The 18,167-nt window shown below is 43.3% G+C and overlaps 1 protein-coding gene across 3 annotated transcripts in view; it reads left to right on the top strand.

Moving 5' to 3' along the window:
- The window catches only part of GNAL (G protein subunit alpha L), a 154,792-nt gene that overhangs the window by 100,724 nt on the left and 35,901 nt on the right, over positions 1–18,167 (top strand). For all 3 annotated transcript variants that reach the window (XM_086682428.1, XM_086682429.1, XM_025931340.2), the window contains one exon: positions 8,089–8,186. In XM_086682428.1, the coding sequence (XP_086538554.1) occupies positions 8,089–8,186 (98 nt within the window). The remainder of the gene's footprint in view (positions 1–8,088; positions 8,187–18,167) is intronic.

The raw sequence follows: 18,167 nt of genomic DNA, 5'->3' as shown, positions 1-18,167 counted from the left end.
TAATGTTTATTTATTTTAGAAAGAGACAGAGTGTGAGCAGGGGGCGGGGAGCAGAGAGAGAAGGAAGCACAGAATTTGAAGCAGGCTCAAGGCTTTGAGCTGTCAGCACAGAGCCCACCGTGGGGCTTGAACTCACAAACCGCGAGATCATGACCTGAGCCAAAGTCAGATGCTTAACCAACTGAGCCACCCAAGCGCCCCTTAGCATATCTTTAAAAAAAAAAAAAAAAAAGTGTTTAAGAGCAGCAAAAGCCATGAAACATGGCCACAGCAGGGAGTGAAGTCCCCTAGGCTCAGTGCTCTGTACTTGGAACCACAGAGAATTCTGATTCTGCTCCAGGGTATGATTCTGCCTAATGGGTCACACTTTAGGAAGAGAGAGGAGAGACCAGAGCCATACGGCTGTTTCTATACACAGCCGCACTTTAAAGCGCCTAGAACTTACAGGTGAGATTAACAAGGTTGCAGGCTATAAGATCATATACAGAAACCAATTGTATTTCTACATACTAGCAATGAAAAAGAAATCCAAAAATGAAATTTTAAAAACCTGTACATTTAAAATAACATCCAAATGGGGCACCTGGGTGGCTCAATCAGTTGAGTGTCCGACTTTGTCTCAGGTCATGATCTCTCAGTTCATGAGTTCAAGCCCCGTGTCAGGCTCTGTGCTGAGCTCAGACCCTGGAGCCTGCTTCAGATTCTGTGTCTCCCTCTCTCTGCCCCTCCCATGCTCATGCTCTGTCTCTCTCTATCTCTCAAAAATGAATAAATGTTAACAAAAATTTTTTAAATAACATCCAAGAAATCTATAGAGGAAAAAATTTAACAAATGATATGAAAGCTCTATACCCAGTAAATTACAAAAGAATTTAAATAAGACATAAATAAACACATCATATTCATGGATTAGAACACTTCTCCCTTAAGTGAACTATATATTCAATGCAATCTCAATCAAAATACCAACAGGATTTTTATAGAAAATCCTGCTAATTCTAAAATGTATGTGGAAATTCAAAAGACCTAGAACAGCCAAAATGATGTTGAAAAAGAAAAGCGAAGCTGGAGGAGTTCACATTACTAATTTTAAGACTTACTACATGTTGCAGCAATCGAGACAGTGTATTGTTGGCGAAAGAAGGGGCATAGAGTTCAGTGTGATACAGAATTGAGAGTCCAGGAATAGACCCACATGTATATAGTCTATCTCAACAAAGGTACCAAAGTAAGTCAGTGGGGAAGGTTCTTTGCAATAAATATGCTGGGGAAGCTGGATACCCATATGGAAAAAAATGAAACTTGACCCTTTCCTCACACCATACTCAAAAATTAACTCAAATGAATCATAGACCTAAATGTAAGAACTATGACTCTAAAACTTACAGAAGAAAACTTGGGGGATATATATATATATATATATATATATATATATATATATAATTTTTTTTTTTACTTTGGGTTAGGAAAAGATTTCTTAGAACACAGAAAAAAAGCATAAATGCTAAAAGGATAAAATTGATTCACTGGGCATCAGAAAATTTAAAACTTTGCTCATCAAAAGACACTTTAGAAAATGAAAATGCAAGTTCCACTTTAGGAGGAAATATTTGCAAAACCTAGAGCTGACAAAAGACTTAAATCCAGACAATTTTTTAAATCCCTTATTCTTGTAAAAGAAATAAAACTCCATACTAAGAAGGCATACAACCCAGTTTTTTTTTAAGTGGGCAAAATACTTGAACAGACACTCAAAAAGACGATACGCAAGTTGCTAGCAATCACATGAAAAGATGCTCAAACTCATTGGTCGTCAGGGAAATGCAAACTGAAGCCACAATTAGATGCCATTGCACACTCACCAGAGTAATTCAAATTCAAAAGACTGACAGAAGCAAGCATGGGAGACCATGTGGCGAAACTAGAACGCCTAGACACTGACCTCTTGACAATGTAAAATGGAATAGCCACTTTGGAAAACAATGCAGCAGGTTGGGGGGGATGCTGTTGGGGTTTTTTTTGGTTTTGTTTTGTTTTGTTTTGTTTTGTTTTGTTTTGTTTTTGAAAGACAGCACACATGCAACTGGGGGAAGAGCAGAGGGAGAGAGAGAATCTTAAGCAGCCTCTGTGGCCCAGTGCAGAGCCCCACATGGATCTCACGACTGTGAGATCATGACCTGAGCCGAAATCAAGAGTCAGACACTTAACCGACTGAGCCACCCGGTGTTCCAGTGCATCAGTTTCTTAAAGTTAAACACCTACCGGGGCACCTGGGTGGCTCAGTCAGTTGGACATCTGACTTCGGTGCAGTTCGTGAGTTTGAGCCCCGCGTTGGGCTCTGTGCTGACAGCTCAGAGCCTGGAGCCTGCTTCAGATTCTGTGTCTCCCTCTCTCTCTGCCCCTCCCCCACTCACAGTCTGTCTCTCTCCCTCTGTCTCTCAAAAATAAATAAACATTCACAAAAAATTTTTAAGTTAAACACCTACCATATAATCCAGCAATTCCACTCTGGCTATCAACCCAGTCTGGTACACAGATATTCCTAATGGCACTATTCATAACAGTCAAGAGCTGGAAATAACCCAAATGACCATCAACTGGTGAATGAATAAACAAAACAAGGTATATTCATACAATGGCGTAGAACTCAGCAATTTTTAAGAAGGAACAGACTGCTAAAATATACATAACAAAATGGGTGAATCTCGAAAATAATCATGCTGAGTCAAAGAAACCAGACACAAAAAGACAAGGTGATTGCATCTATATGAAATTTCTAGAAAAGGTAAAGCTGTGGAGACAGAAGTAGATGAACGGTGTCTGAGACCCGGGGTTGGGGCGGAGCTTGGCACTAGAGAGGGGTGAGGAGATGATGGAGGCGTTCTAAAACTTGATTGCGTTGGTGGTTGCACGACTTTGTAAGTAAATGGGTGAATTTTGTAGTATGTATAGTATACCTCAAAAGCTGTTAAAAATGATTCTAAGAATAGTTAAAGTAGGCTGTCCTAAGGGAGAAAAAAATAGACGAGTGTGGGGTACGTTGTACATTTGCGTTTGCCCTCACTGGGAACAGCCATCCAGCAAAGGAGAAGGAAGCCAGCTGGCTTCAGAGCAGGCTTTGGAATCCAGGGTCGACCACTTCCTAGCCAAGAGAGCTTGAGCAAGTATCAAGTATCCGTAATCAACTCATTCTGTCCTCAGTAAATGGGAATGGAATCACCTACATGGCAGGGGTGTCTCTGATGAGAGCTTGTATATAAGGCCCTTAGAATACTGCCTAGAACACACAAGGCACTCAGTAAATACTAGGTATGACCTCTTTTTTTTTAATCTTTATTTATTCTTGAGAGAGAGGAGGGGGCAGAGAGAGAGGGAGAGAGCATCCCAAGGAGGCTCCGTGCTGACAGCGGAGAGCCCACCTCAGGGCTCGAACTCATGAACCATGAGATCATGACTTGAGCAGAAGTCAGAGGCTTAACCGACGGAGCCACCCAGGTGCCCCAGCAGGACCTCTTTTCATACGTGGTAACCTGCTGAGATTGCTGCCCAGGGTGGGTCATAGGACATGGATGAGGGGACTGCTAGTGATTTAATGTTTGGCTTTTCTTTTAACATAGTTTCTAAAAGCTGTTTCTCAATAGAATATTAGACATACTGTATTGAATTAGATTTGAGGACGGACAGAGATTACAAATAACAGAACGATAGTGTCGGCAGGCATGATATCCACCACATATATCTGAAAAAAACAAATGACAAAAACCTATTCAGTCTTTCTGTTAGCCAAGGGATAAAACTGAGTGTGTGTATTTTAAATGAATCAGACCTCAACTTGAGCTTTAGAAAATCCCATGTAAATAAAGGGCTTCTGACCTTCCCACTGCCTATTCCTAAGGTCCGTTCGATTGTGGTGGTGGACGTTATCCACTATGTTCCCATAGAAAGATCCAGCAAACATTTGTTTGTGCTTCAGCTTGTTCCAGAAAGGATTTAGTGCTGCTTACAAAGTTGTAATACAAGGTAATGAAATATGTGAAAACGCAGGAGAAGGAAGTTAGGATCAGGAGAGTAAGTTACGTGGAACCGAAAGTGGAGTTAGAATCCAAAGCGTAAGGCTTGGAGACCTTGTATATAAGGCCCTTAGAATACTGCCTAGAACATACAAGGCACTCAGTAAATACTAGGTATGACCACTTTTTTTTAATCTTTATTTATTCTTGAGAGAGAGGAGGGGGCAGAGAGAGGGGGAGAGAGCATCCCACGGAGGCTCCGTGCTGACAGCAGAGAACCCAACTCAGGGCTCGAACTCAAGAACCATGAGATCATGACTTGACACGCATGAAGACTGACCCCAAAACAGGACCTCAGCGCTTTCGTGCGATCAACTCAGTGACATAAATGAAAACAGCCCAAGAGCCAGAGGGTCCCTGTGATTAAAAATTAATAATAAAATATAAAAAGCGGCTTTGAGAGATGCAGAAAAAGTATTCCCGATACTAATATTGGAGAGAGATTTTCCGTAGTCGTCTTAGAAGGGATATTAGGTAATGAGTATGAAGAACATCTTTGCACTCAACCCAGGGAGGGGTTCCATCCACACCACATGTGAAAGCTCTCCTTCAAGACCTGTGTGTGTATGATTTTTACTTTCTTTTTTTTCATTTTTTTTTAATGTGTATTCATTTTTGAAAGAGAGAGACAGAGCACAAGCAGGGGTGGGGCGGAGAGAGAGCGGGACACAGAATCTGAAGCAGGCTCCAGGCTCTGAGCTGTCAGCACAGAGCCCGACACGGGGCTTGAACTCACAAACCGGGAGATCATGACCTGAGCCGCCGAAGTCGGATGCTCAACCGACTAAGCCACCCAGGCGCCCCTGGTTTTTAGTTTCTATAACACAACTCAAACCCCTTTGGATTTTTTTATTTTTTATTTTTAAATGTGAAGAGCCTTGACACACAATGTGACATTAGTTTCAGCTGTACAACTCAGTGACTTGATAAGTTTATAGGTTATGCTATGTCAAATCCTTTTAAGTAAGAATAACATAAATGTGTATTTCAGTTGCTAAATATATGAAGATCACAAGGCAATTTTTGTTCAGTAATACAGAAGAAAATTAAGAAATGTCCGTAATTTTCTTTTTTTAAGTTTATTTATTTATTTTTGAAGAGAGAAAGAAAATCCCAAGCAGGCTCCATGCTGTCAGCATAGACCCCCCACCCCCACCCCCGTGGTGGCTTGATCTCATGACGGTGAGATCATGACCTGAGCCAAAACCAAGAGTCGAACACTCAGCCAACTGAGCCACCCAGGTGCCCCAAGAATTTTCTTTTTATACTCTCAACTTCTACATATTCTCAGTTGTCAAAAGCAAATTACATTTCTCTGTGAATCATCCTTCTTTTTTCAGACACATACACACACACGCACAACACTGAAATTATTTTTATTTAATACTATTCATCTTAGTTGCTAATGGAGGCATACCAAAATTATTCCTCATATTTATTTCCCAGTTGGTTTAGCAAACACGTGAAAATTCTAGCCTGGCTCTGGACAACTGTTTAAATATAGCTGAAGAAGCTGAATTGGCTGACTGAATAATGATGTTACAGAATCATTTCTTTATTTGTTGTGATATTTTTCATGGAGGTAGTGGTACTGTGGCTATGTCTTTTAAGAGCCTTTGTCTGTTAGAAACAACGTTGAAATAAAATGATACGATGTAAGAGATGTGCTGCAAAATAGGAAATGTGGGGGAAAAGCCATGAGTTATTAAAAGAGAGAGAGAGAGAATTGGCCATGTGTTGATAAATGTGGAGGCTGAGGAATGAGAGGCCTGGGGAATTCTTCTCTCTCCTTTTGTAAGTTTGAAATTTTCCCTAATAAAAGGCAGAAGCAACAGCAGTAGCGGCTCTGGAATTTTCCATGAGGTTTTTAGAACCCCTTAAAAGTAAACATGGAGTGGGGTGCCTGGGTGGCTCAGTTAGTTAAGTGTCTGACTTCAGCTCCGGTCACGGTCTTGTGGTTGGTGAGTTCAAGCCCCGTGTCGGGCTCTGTGCTGACAGCTCGGAGCCTGGAGCCTGCTGTGTCTCCCTCTCTGTCTGCCCCTCCCCCTGCTCTCACTCTGTCTCTCAAAAATGGACAAACGTTAAAAAAAATAAAAGTAAACATGGAGAATCCAGGCTCTCTGTCGATCTCCAGCTCTGTTCTAGTCCGACATCTTTGGTCACCAATTAGGAAGCTGAAACAGAGAGACTTGTTTTTGTGTTCATCTGGTGTTGTCCAGATCATCTGCTTTAAAACCACAGTGCCTGCGATTCCTGTTCTGCTACTGCTATGAACACGGACCTCAGAAATCCTGTATCTTGGATCTTGATTCAAGCACTGCTTTGTAATTCTGTCTCAGAGGCTTCAGCTCAGACTGCTGACAGAAAAAATGATTCTGACACTTGATAAAGACAGTCAGGAACTTTATTCAAGAGACTGTTGCACTTGGGGTTTGCAGGAGGGGGAGAGAGATGGGGCTTAACTCTGAATATCACCATGACACGGGAGTTGTCACTGTCTTCCGAGACCAGACCATCTTGACAATATCAAGTAGACTAGTTTTCATTTGGGGTGTGTGTGTGTGTGTGTGTGTGTGTGTGTGTGTGTCTTCATATGGCTCTTAGAAGGAAAAAAAAATTTTAAGGATGCTGATAAAAACGCCGTCAATGGAGTGACAAGAGCAGTGGTGGGAGACACCAGAAGGAACCACAAATCGAGGAAGATAAAAATTGAGAGGTTCAGCATCTCTCCTTCATATGGAGTTCCCCTTCGTTGTCAGCTGTGGATAGTTTGGATTTGTTAATGACAACAGGCAGCCAGACAGATGACACGTGTAAAGATGTGGCAAACCTTTAAAGATTGTTCCTGATTCTAGGCAGTCAGAACCTCATGAAGCTTAAGCTCAGGGCCCCTCAGTCCTACTGCCCCTTCTAGGGTTTTGTACTGAATTGCGTACTCATGATTTTATTCTTCTTTTTTCAAAGAGGCCCCCACAGTACTTGGATCCGCCCTTGTATGGAATTGTGAATCTCCAACAAAAGAACCAGCCCTTTATTTTTTTTTCTCCAAAAAATCAATGCTGATTCTTAGAGAACATGGCAGCCACAGTGAACATAAGGCATCAGAAGCCCCAGACCCTTTCGTGCAGATCAGAGATGGAATTGGGTGCTGCCTAGGGCTGCCGGGAAGGGCTGATGACTGATGTGGGAAGGGATATAAAAATGCTAATGAACGGGTTTGTGAAATTTTACATAACTTCTTTTATATTTAGCAGCTGATGTGTTGTCATTTGGTTCCATAGCACTGCTAATTTAATTTGGGTAATTTTGGAAATAAGAATTCATAAAGCCACCTCTTACTTCGAGAGAAGGAAAGTTCTCGGCCTCCTTTTCAGGGAGGGTGCTCCTTGCCGTAATGGATGAAGTTGAGCTTTGCGCTCACATGGGCTTGAGGGAACCAAAATCACAGTTCGACATTTAACTCACAGTTTTAAAAAATGCCAAAAAGCGGTGAATTAGCATCCCCGAAGAGTGAAATTTTAAAGGTTTCCTTCTGGTGTACCTAATGCTTCTGGGCCGAATTTGACCCATCTGTTCAGTCATGCCCATTCCTAATCATGGCTCAGCAGCTAACACAAACTTATCATTGTAATAGGCATGATTTTTCATTGCTGAAGTGACATTACCACTAGACAGGTGACCGAGTACTAAAAACCTTAAAATTATTCTTAAAATGGCTGTCGTATGTATAGTTGGTGAATGCCAGAAAATTACTTTTGACTTGTAATTTTCATTTGGGGGAACTTCCTGGAACAACAAGAATGTGTGACCTGTTGATGTGAGCGATGATCACAGAGGTGCATGTTTTCGTCACGCTGATCGCAAGCCCTGTGTGGTGTATATGGCGTGTAACATCGACTCAAAGAAAACGGTTCATGCGCTACCTGCAAAAATTTTTTTGGCAGTTTCTTTTTACTTTTACCTTTTGAAAAGATGATAACACATGTGCTTTCTTCTTTGTAACTTTTTCCGATTTTAGGAATTCTTTGATCACGTGAAGAAGCTTTGGGACGATGAAGGCGTGAAGGCGTGCTTTGAGAGGTCCAACGAATACCAGCTGATAGACTGCGCACAATAGTAAGTCAGCTTCTGGTCAAGGCCTGGCCTGTCTGAAGCTCCCCGTGCACCCACAGTTCGCTGCCCTCCCAGGGTCAATGATGTCTCTTCAGTGCAAGGAACAAAGCATTAACATCTTACTACAGAAATCAGCTTTTAAAGTGGCACACATTTGGTGGATGGAAAACTAAAAATCCAATAGGAATCAGAAGCAGGTGTATTCGTTTTACCCTGATCAGTGTTTTTAGTTCTGTTCATTTTTTTTGCTTTCTATAAAATTACAGGTATTTCCATAAATTAGACTGCACTTAGATATTCACTGTTATATATTCATTTTGGAGCAGGGCCCCCAAATTAAATTTTAAAATAATATCAGGGCACCTAGGTGGCACAGTCCATTGAGCATGTGACTTTGGCTCAGGTCATGATGTCATGGTTCGTGAGTTCGAGCCCCACATCAGGCTCTCTGCTGTCAGTGCAGAGCCCGCTTCGGATCCTCTGCCCCCCTCTCTCTCTGCCCCTCCCCTGCTCACATTCTCTCTCTCAAAAATAAATAAAACATTTTTTAAAAATACTAATAAATAAAATAATATCGACATCTGCAGTTGTGCCCAAGCTCTCACTTAAAGTACTAAGTGATCATCTTATACAGTCAGAAGTAGACTAGAACCTTGAAAGTAGGTGGTAATTAATATAGTAAGTAAAGACTTGATGGAAAAAATGTAAGAAGAGAAACAAGAAATAAGGAAAGGGGGGGGCGCCTGGGTGGCTCAGTTGGGTAAGCATCCGACTTCGGCTCAGGTCGTGATCTCACAGTTTGCGAGTTCAAGCCCCGCATCGGACTCTGTGCTGATAGCTTGGAGCCTGGAGCCTGCTTTGGATTCTGTGTCTCCCTCTCTCTGCTCCTCCCCCACTCATGCTTGCGTGCGCGCTCTCTCTCTCTTCTCTCTCCCTCTCTCAGAAATAAAGAAACTTAAAAAAAAAAAAGAAAGAAGGAAGGAAGGAAAATACTGGTGCCTAGGCTGGCTCACTGTTTTTCCCTGAAATGCTCATTTTCCTATTTCATTTTGCTATTTTAGCCTCATTCTATAATGTTAGTCAATAACGGGCCTGAGAAGAATGTTAATCAAGAAGCTCTAGATATGTTTGCTCTTTTGATAAAAACTGTATTTAAAGTTGTTTTATATAACTCTTGGGGCGGCAAGAAATGAGTGCTTTTACATTTTAAGTCTGTAAACTCTAAAACTTCATACGTGTGGAAGAGATTTCATGAGCATACAATCTGGGAATTCACAATATTTGTTACCCACCGATGGAGCTACGCCCTGAATACTGATTTCAAGGAGAGGGTAGTTGTGTGGCCGCCCATAGGAGTTCAGGCAGCATCATCTTGTGACGGACACTGAGAGAAGCCAATAAAAAGGGCCCAAGGAGAGGTGCTGGGTGTGTCCCAGGCAGGGACGGGAAGCCAGTCTGAAGGCAGATGGGTAATGGAAGAGTAGCCGTAAACAGATGAGAGAGGTCAGTGGAGCCAAATGCCAAGGTCATGCCAAGGAACTTGGATTTGCCTCCAAATGCAGTGAGTGAAAGTCGACTCAATAAGTGACGTTGTCAGGGTCACTCTGACTGCTGTGTGGAGAATTAAAAGAAGGAAACAAGGACCCGAGTGGGATGCCTTGGGTCGTGGAGGCGAGCCCTGGGGCACAAACGGGCAGATCTAGATGGTGGGTCAAAATGCAGGAGGCGGAGGAAAGTGGGGATCAAGGATGACAACAGGATAGGTCATGGTGCCATTTATTGAGATGGAGGAACCTGGGACGTATTATGGGAGGACAGGGGACAGTATCGAGCGCCGGTTTGAAGAAATTAAGTTAGCGATCCCAAAGGCAATACCCGAGGGGAAAGATGAAGCAGGAGCCTGGAGCTCACAATTGAGACTGGCAGGGTATATAGAGGAGAGGGTCCTGGACTTGGAAATTCGATCCTCAGAGGTTGGTTTCAGGAAGAGGAGGAGCCTAAAACCACATCTGAGAAGTAGATGGAGAGGGAGTCCTTTAGAGGACGGAAGAGGATCTTGGGGTTGAGATGGGGGAGGATTGATGGCGTTACAATTTACTTAACTTCCTTCTTACGATGACCAAGAACTGGCTCACCCCCCACCACAGTCCACAAGCAGGTGGTCCTCAAGCGTTAGGTACATCAGGTACATCTAGGGAGCGGTCTCGGCATGGCACACACCTGTTGCATACACCCTGAGGTGAGCATTAATGACCCTCCACTGTATATACTAAAGAAACCCTTCACTGATTGAAATTTTTCATGAACTAGAAAAGTATTTAAAATTCCTCTTCTTCAAGTCCTGCCTTAAATCAACATTCCCTTTTCAAATTGGCGTGCCCCTTAGTTTACATTGGTGAATACATCACTGTGGTTTTTCTCACGTCGTGTGGTACGTTTAGACTGGTTTAGATTTGGGTGTGGAGTGGGACAAGCTTCCCAGCGGAGCTCGGACTCACCCTGGGAGGGTCTCAGGAGGCACTCCACTTCCCAAAGGGCCTCTCATCTTTCCTTCCAGCTCTTACTCGCTCTTTCTCGAACATATCATCTCAGAGTCATGTAAAGGCCATGGCAGTGTTAGACAGATGGAAAGACTATCTGAAGTCAATGCTAGCAATGGGAATTTCAAGCACAGTTCAAAATAATTTTAAAATTCACATACGTTGGCATTTGAAGTTGATGTGAATATGTGCTTTATCATCGTTTTCCCGTATTTCTTGGGCAGGGACATCATGAGCAAACACCACAGTGCTACTCAGTGTCAAGTTAGGAATTTCTCTTTCTTAAAAAAAAGAGAAACTGGGGCGCCCGGGTGGCTCAGTTGGTGAAGCGTCCAACTTCAGCTCAGGTCATGATCTTGCGGTCCGTGAGCTCGAGCCCTGCATGGGGCTCTGTGCTGACAGCTCAGAGCCTGGAGCCTGTTTCAGATTCTGTGTCTCCCTCTCTCTCTCTCTCTCTCTCTCTGCCCATCCCCCCTCTCACGCTCTGTCTCTCTCTTTCTCAAAAATAAACATTAAAAAAAAATTTTTTTTTTAAGAGAGACAACTTAGTCTCCTACCACTCCAGGAATAAAAATCATGACTTAATTTAAGGTAGAATATGCAAATATAAATTTTTTACAAGGAAGAAGTAGAGCCTTGACAAGAGGCAGGATTCAGATCTCAGCTCTGCCACGACCATTGTGTGAGACTCTGGGCAAACTCATGGGAACAGACATGGGTCCCATTCTCATTCAGTTCCCATAGGATTAAATAGGTATATACCAAAGTCCTCTAAATGGTGCTTGGCACATGGGTGAGCCCCACATAAGCTCCTGATGTTATGTCACCAGCATGGAAGCTGAAGTCCAGAGAGGTAAACTAAGGCACTTAAGATCAGTTTCCCAGAAACAGGTGGCACACAGCCACGACCTTCAGTCCCGTCCTTTCAGATTACCGAGAGCCATGGCACAAAGTGCTTGTGCGTGAGGTCAAGACTCCAGGCTCATCAGGAATGAGGCACCAGTGCTTCATTATGCTTTCTTGACTCGGGGCCTGGCAGAATCACAGGAAGCGATTCCCCCTCTAGACCTCACTAATCCTAACTTCTCCAACATTGCTTCCTTTATCTATTTTAATGCATGTGGGAATCCAGACGGATCAATACCGTTTGTCTCTTAATAGCTGTTGCTTTTCGTCTAAACTCAGGTTTTGAGGTGGGGGTGAGGGATTTAAAATACAAGGAATAGTTCAATAACATTGGTTAGACCCAACATACGGCTACCAAATTTCATGCTACCAGATTGGATTTTAAGGAACAGAAGCTGGGGCGCCTGGGTGGCTCAGTCGGTTGAGCGTCCAACTTTGGCCCAGGTCATGATCTCACAGTCATGATCTCACAGTCTGTGAGTTCGAGCCCCGCATCGGGCTCTGTGCTGATGGCTCAGAACCTGGAGCCTGCTTCTGATTCTGTGTCTCTCTCTCTCTCTGCCCCTTCCCTGCTCATGCTCTGTCTCTCTCTGTCTCAAAAATAAATAAAAACATTAAGAAAAAAAATTTTTTTTAAAAAAAAGGAACAGAAGCTGCCTTTATCAGCCATGCCCATCCCTCCAATAAAAAAAAAAAAAAGACATTTCAGCATCAAAACAATGAAGGGACATGATCTCAGAGGAAACCCCTGGGACGATGATCCTCAGGTCATCTTGTCCAACCCACCCGACTTTTAATTCCTCAAGGAATGTGTCTTATTCATCCTTAAATGCCCAGCCCTTAGGTGAATATTGTTTCATGAAGTCGCTGCTCAGTAGGGGCTATTTGAAATAAATGAGTTAGCAAAACAGGAGCCTGGTGTTCACTGTGGTACTGATAGGAAAAGCTGGCCTGTCCCTTTAAACATACGCACCCTACCCTGGATTCAGGCTCTGTGGCCTCCTTCTTCCCCCTTGCAGATCCCCAGTGTTCTGACGCATTTTCTTTTTCCCTCTCGTTAAAATTGCTCAGAGAAAATATAGAACTTATATCTTGGTGGAAATTGAAGTCACTGTGTTACCTGGCTCAGCACAATTGTATTTTGAACGTTCGTGCTTGTTATGAAGGGAATAATTCTCAGCCCGGTTAAAGTAACCTCTTCCGTGGCAAAAACCCTGGGAATATTTTGGGGGAAGAGGTGCTTCTCAGTGCTGCTGAAATTCTGTTAAGGCCGAGCTGCCGGTGAGGAATCTGGGAAGAGTCTGGCGGTTCCTTAAAAGCTTAAACACAGAGGTAGCCGGCAGTTCCACTCCTGGGTATTTACTCAGAATTAAAAACATACGTCCTCACAACAACTCACACACGGATGTTCATGGCAGCATTACTCACAATAGCTAAAAAGTGCAAACAACCCAAATGTCCCTCAAGTGATGCACAAAACCTGATGCATCACACAACGAAATATCATGTGGAATAAAGAGGAATGAAACGTTGATTCATGGGACAGCATAAATGAACCTTGAAGACATTCTATTAAGTGAAAGAAGTCAGACACAAAAGGGCACATATGATATGATTCGGTTTACATGAAACATCCAGAACAGGCAAATCCACAGAAACAGAAAGTAGGTTAGTGATTGCCAGGGGCCTGGGGAAGGGGAAATTGAGAGGGACTGCTACTGGGTATAGAATTTATTTGGGGGACAATGGGAATATCCTGGAATAGTATTGATAGTTGCACAACCTTGTGACTGTGCTAAAAACCACTGAATTGTATAATCAAAATGGTGAATTTTATGTTATATGAAATATATGTTATGTGGGTTATATTGAATCTAAAAAAAAGAAAGATTGTGGAGGTGGGAGGGATTCAGGGCAGGAAAGGCAAAGGGAACACTCGTCAAGATTGGCCAGGGAACAGTCTCCTCGATGAGCCAGGGGTCCTCTTGTCAACATCAGATGAAAGTCTACACATGTGCTTACAAGGCCTGCTTTTTAGAAGGCCTCTGTCAATCATAAATGCATGCTACACTCCAGTTCTGCAAACACATATGAGCAAATGGGAGCCCCCAAATTATAAAGTGCCTATGGTATAAAAACAAAAAAAAAGGTATGATGATCTATATTATGCTATTTGGCATGCAAAGAGTAGAAACTTGCTCAGGCTTCTTCAAAAAGAGGGGAATTTGTTCTGAGTTTCTCTTGGAAACCACTGTTGAGTCAAAGATGCTGTGGGGACCAGCTCTTCTGTTCCTGCTGTGTGGACATTTCAGCTTGGCTTTGCTCCTAATGGCAGGTCCACTCTGCCACTGCAGGCCAGGTCCCAGAGGAAGCAGAGAGATCAGCTTTGCTAAAAGGGAGACAGCCTGCGTCTGGCCATGATCCCAGCCTGCTCACATGGTGGCCCCACCTGCTGTCCCTGGGCGGTCAGTGGCCACACCCACATCCCTGAGCAGAGGCTGCAGTAAGGCAGGGCAACCAGGCTGCACTGTCTGACGCCAGGACAGACCGATTTGGCTAGAGGATTGTGGGAACAGTCATCATAACTGAGCATTAAGTATTGTACTTTGGGTAAAAATGAATGTCTTTGAAGCACCAAGCAAGCCGTACAAATAACTAGAGATTATATTTTATACAGAATTGCCCAGTTCCCACTGTGAAAATTAAAAGACAGTCTCTCCTGCATTATCCCCCAAAACGCATTTCCTCTAAGTCCTAATAATAAGTGATTATGTAGCCATGGAAACAGCTATTTTGGGAGAAAGCAAATCAGAGAAAATTGGATCTTTAGAACAGGTTTATAAAATCAGACTTCGCTTAATGTAGCTTGAAACTCTGTTGCTCAGTGCAGGTCCCAGTGCTTTGTACTGATTGTTTACATGATAAGCACCTCTGGGAGTGCATCCATTTGAATAATGGGTTTTAGAATACTCTCAGAGAGAATATTCCAGAAAAAAAGGAAAGAATTGCAAGAAAGGTACAGTGATTTTCTGCTATGCCCCTGTCTGCCTTTGGCCATCTCTCAGGAGTCTTGGGGACCACATTGACCACATTGACCACATTTACTCTCTAGGACTGATTTTGTTCTCATGGCTCCCAAGTCCCCAGATTTAAGCTTTCAGGACAATCAGGAAATTATTAGCAAACATGAAGTCTCAGCTGCAAAGCTGTTTTTTTGAGGTCATCTTCAAGTCAACGAAACTGTAATTTAAAATGTCCATGTTACTACACCCTGTTGAATTCATTATATATATAATCAACCAACTGGGTGCACCTACACATTGTCCTTAACACTCACGTTGATCTTTGTTTCTAGCCAAATGTATTGTCAGATTCATTTTCTTGATCTGCAGAATTGGACGCGTTCCTTTTATGGGCAGTACAGTCCATTTCTTGTGGGTATGAAGCATGGCATCAGTGGCAGGACAAAGTAGATGGACCAAATACCCCAGAGTCAGTCGGTCAGCCCCTGGTTGTTTCCATTTTCTTCCGGGCCCGTTTGGAAACCCTGTCCTGAGAAGGAATTTTTAAGAGGGCTTGCTTAACACCAAGGCTTCTGTGTGAGTAGGAAGCCTGCACTTCTTCTCCTGTGTCTCCTTCTCACACTCACCTGATACACACGCACGACACTGCTCACAGCAGATGTGTGGGGTGTTTTCCCACACCAAGTGATTCCCCACGACACCAGCTGGGTGTCCTACAATTTAACTCAGTGCAGATGCTGTCTACCCCGAGACCGCGTCAGATCCCACAGGTTGCGGGCTCAGTCCCACGAGGCTGCCCCCGACTTCAGACGCCAGTCTCAAGCGATAGGTCTCCAGGTTATCTATAGCTTCTGCTCTACTACTGATGACTCACAGAACTCAAGGTCACTTACTTACATTTACTGGTTAATTAAAGGAAGTGATAAAGGATATACATGGACAGCCACACGAGGAGATGCACAGGGCGAGGTCTGGGAGGGTCTCGAGCACAGGAGCTTCTGTCACCATAGAATTGGGATGTGTCACCCTCCCGGTACATGCATGTGTTCACCAACCTCTCCAGACCTTGTACTTTGGGATTTTTATGGAGGCTTCACCATGTAGGCATGAACTGTCCTTAACTCCAGCCCTTCTTCCCTTCCTGGAGGATGGGGTAGGCAGGAGCTGAAGCCAAGCTTCTAGTCATGGCTTGGTCCTTCTGGTGACCAGCCCCATCAGGGAGCCCACCCAGAGTCACCTCATTGAAACAAAAGACACTCCTATCACACGGGAAGGTACAAGGAATTTAGGAGCGCAGTGTTAAGAACGGGGGCCCATGACCAAATATTAGAATGGAAAATGCTCCCAGTGCTCTTATCACTTAGGAATTTACAAGAGTTTCAAAAGCTCTGTGCCAGGTATCAGGATCAGAGATCCTGACTATCTCACATGTGTAAACAAATGTTTCAAATCTTTCAGGAAAACTACTCCCTTGAGTAGAGGATCCTAGTTGGTTCCCCTGCATCATCTCATTGAATTCAGGCTTCTTATAAAGAGAGGATGCTGAGATGGGGCTCCAAGACCTGTCCCTTCCGGCACGTCACAGTAGTTTCTGGTGTTTCCCATTCAGTAGATATTGTTAGATTCATTTTGAAGCTGTGAAGATCAAGCCTTTGAAGTATATATGATTAAAAAAAAAAAAGTGTTATAATAATGTTTTTCCTGCCTTAGCTGTGTGTCCCCAATTATTTCTAGAAATAGGACTTTTGTCAAACAGTGTCCTGTGAGGGGTGCCAGTAGTGAAGAGGGGGTCAGCAGCAACGAGGAGCCTCGCAACACCCTTAACCTCTCTCCCATGCTCCTTTGCGGTGGCTCAGTGAGTGCCAAGAAACACTCCCGGGGCCCACTTTAAAGACTAAGGCCAGGGGCGCCTGGGTGGCTCAGTCGGTTAAGTGTCCGACTTCAGCTCAGGTCACAATCTCGCGGTCTGTGAGTTCGAGCCCCACGTCGGGCTCTGGGCTGATGGCTCAGAGCCTGGAGCCTGCTTCCGATTCTGTGTCTCCCTCTCTGTCTGCCCCTCCCCCATTCATGCTCTGTCTCTCTCTGTCTCAAAAATAAATAAACATTAAAAAAAAAATTTTTTTTTTAAATAAAGACTAAGGCCAGCTTCCAAAGCTGTAACAGCAGGACCAAAGGCAACTTGCATCAAATACCAACTCCAAGTGGCATTTTATTAGAATAACTGTATCAAACCAAAGTGGTATTTTTTTTTAATTTATTTTTTAATGTTTACTTATTTTTGAGACAGAGACAGAGCATGAACAGGGGAGGAGCAGAGAGAGAGGGAGACACAGAATCCGAAACAGGCTCCAGGCTCCGAGCTGTCAGCACACAGCCCGACGCGGGGCTTGAACTCACGGACCGTGAGATCATGACCTGAGCCGAAGTCGGACGCTTAACAGACCGAGCCACCCAGGCGCCCCACCAAAGTGGTATTTTATTAGAGTGAAAGTTATTTTAGATGTTCACCTTGATAACACTTACTTATCATAAAATCTATGTGGCCATTTTGATAAAAACGAAATTGAAACACAGTGCACATAGATGACCGTTGAATCTTTCACGAGGGCTCAGCATCCAGTTTCTTCCTGCTGGGGGCAGGGTGTTTGGAAACGCTCTGGTTTATGCAGATGAGTAATAACAAATAGTAGCAAAAATAAGGGTTTTTTTTTTTTTTTTTTTGCTCTGTAATCACAAGAAACATTTTAAGTTAAATTATGCAGCATGTGAAAAAGGGAAGAGCAAGAAATTCTCTTCCAAATTGAATTCCTAATAGCCCACTCACACTTCTAAAAAGTGTCTGATAGACACTTAAGTTCTTAGATCTTTAAATTTTTTAATGCACAGATACAATCTTTAAGACAGAAATCTATTCTGTGCCACATTTTCACCTGTGACAGTTGCTGTGTGATGAGAGCCTGGGCTCCCCTGTGGGCTGGACCTCTCTGGAGCAGGGAGCTGCCTCGTCTGTGCCTCACGGGGACCTACCTTCATGGTTACACTGCTGGACAGGTGCTGTGCCGTCTACACAATGGCCAGTGCACTGCCACAGCCCCTCTCCCAGCACAGCAGCACATCTGCAAGAAGTTGAAAATGTGTGCAGAATAGCTTGGTGAGGGATGGGGTCACACAGGTGTTCACATGTTTCAAAACTCAGCAAATGTGCACTCAAGATTTGTGTTTCTTTCAACCTAAATTTTACATCAACAGAAAAAAATTGTGAATAAATGCTGATCTGTAGACAAAAATCTGCATGCTGAAGTATTTAGGAGGAAGCGAACTGATGTCTGCAATTTCTTTGAAATGTATCAAAAATAAGAGATAGATGATTTTTTAAGTATGGTAAAATGGTAATCGCAAAATCTAGATGGTGGGTACTCAAGCATCCACTATGAAATTATTTCAGGTTGTATGTTTGAAACGTTTCATAGTGAAATGTAGGGGGAGGAAAATACATGTGTACAGATGTGATCAGA

This window comes from Puma concolor, chromosome D3, assembly GCF_028749965.1.
Source record: "Puma concolor isolate L17-30 chromosome D3, mPumCon1.1.hap2, whole genome shotgun sequence".
Classification (NCBI taxonomy): Eukaryota; Metazoa; Chordata; class Mammalia; order Carnivora; family Felidae; genus Puma; species Puma concolor.
Note: the sequence above shows the minus strand (reverse complement) of the source record. Positions and strands in the feature narration are given on the sequence as shown.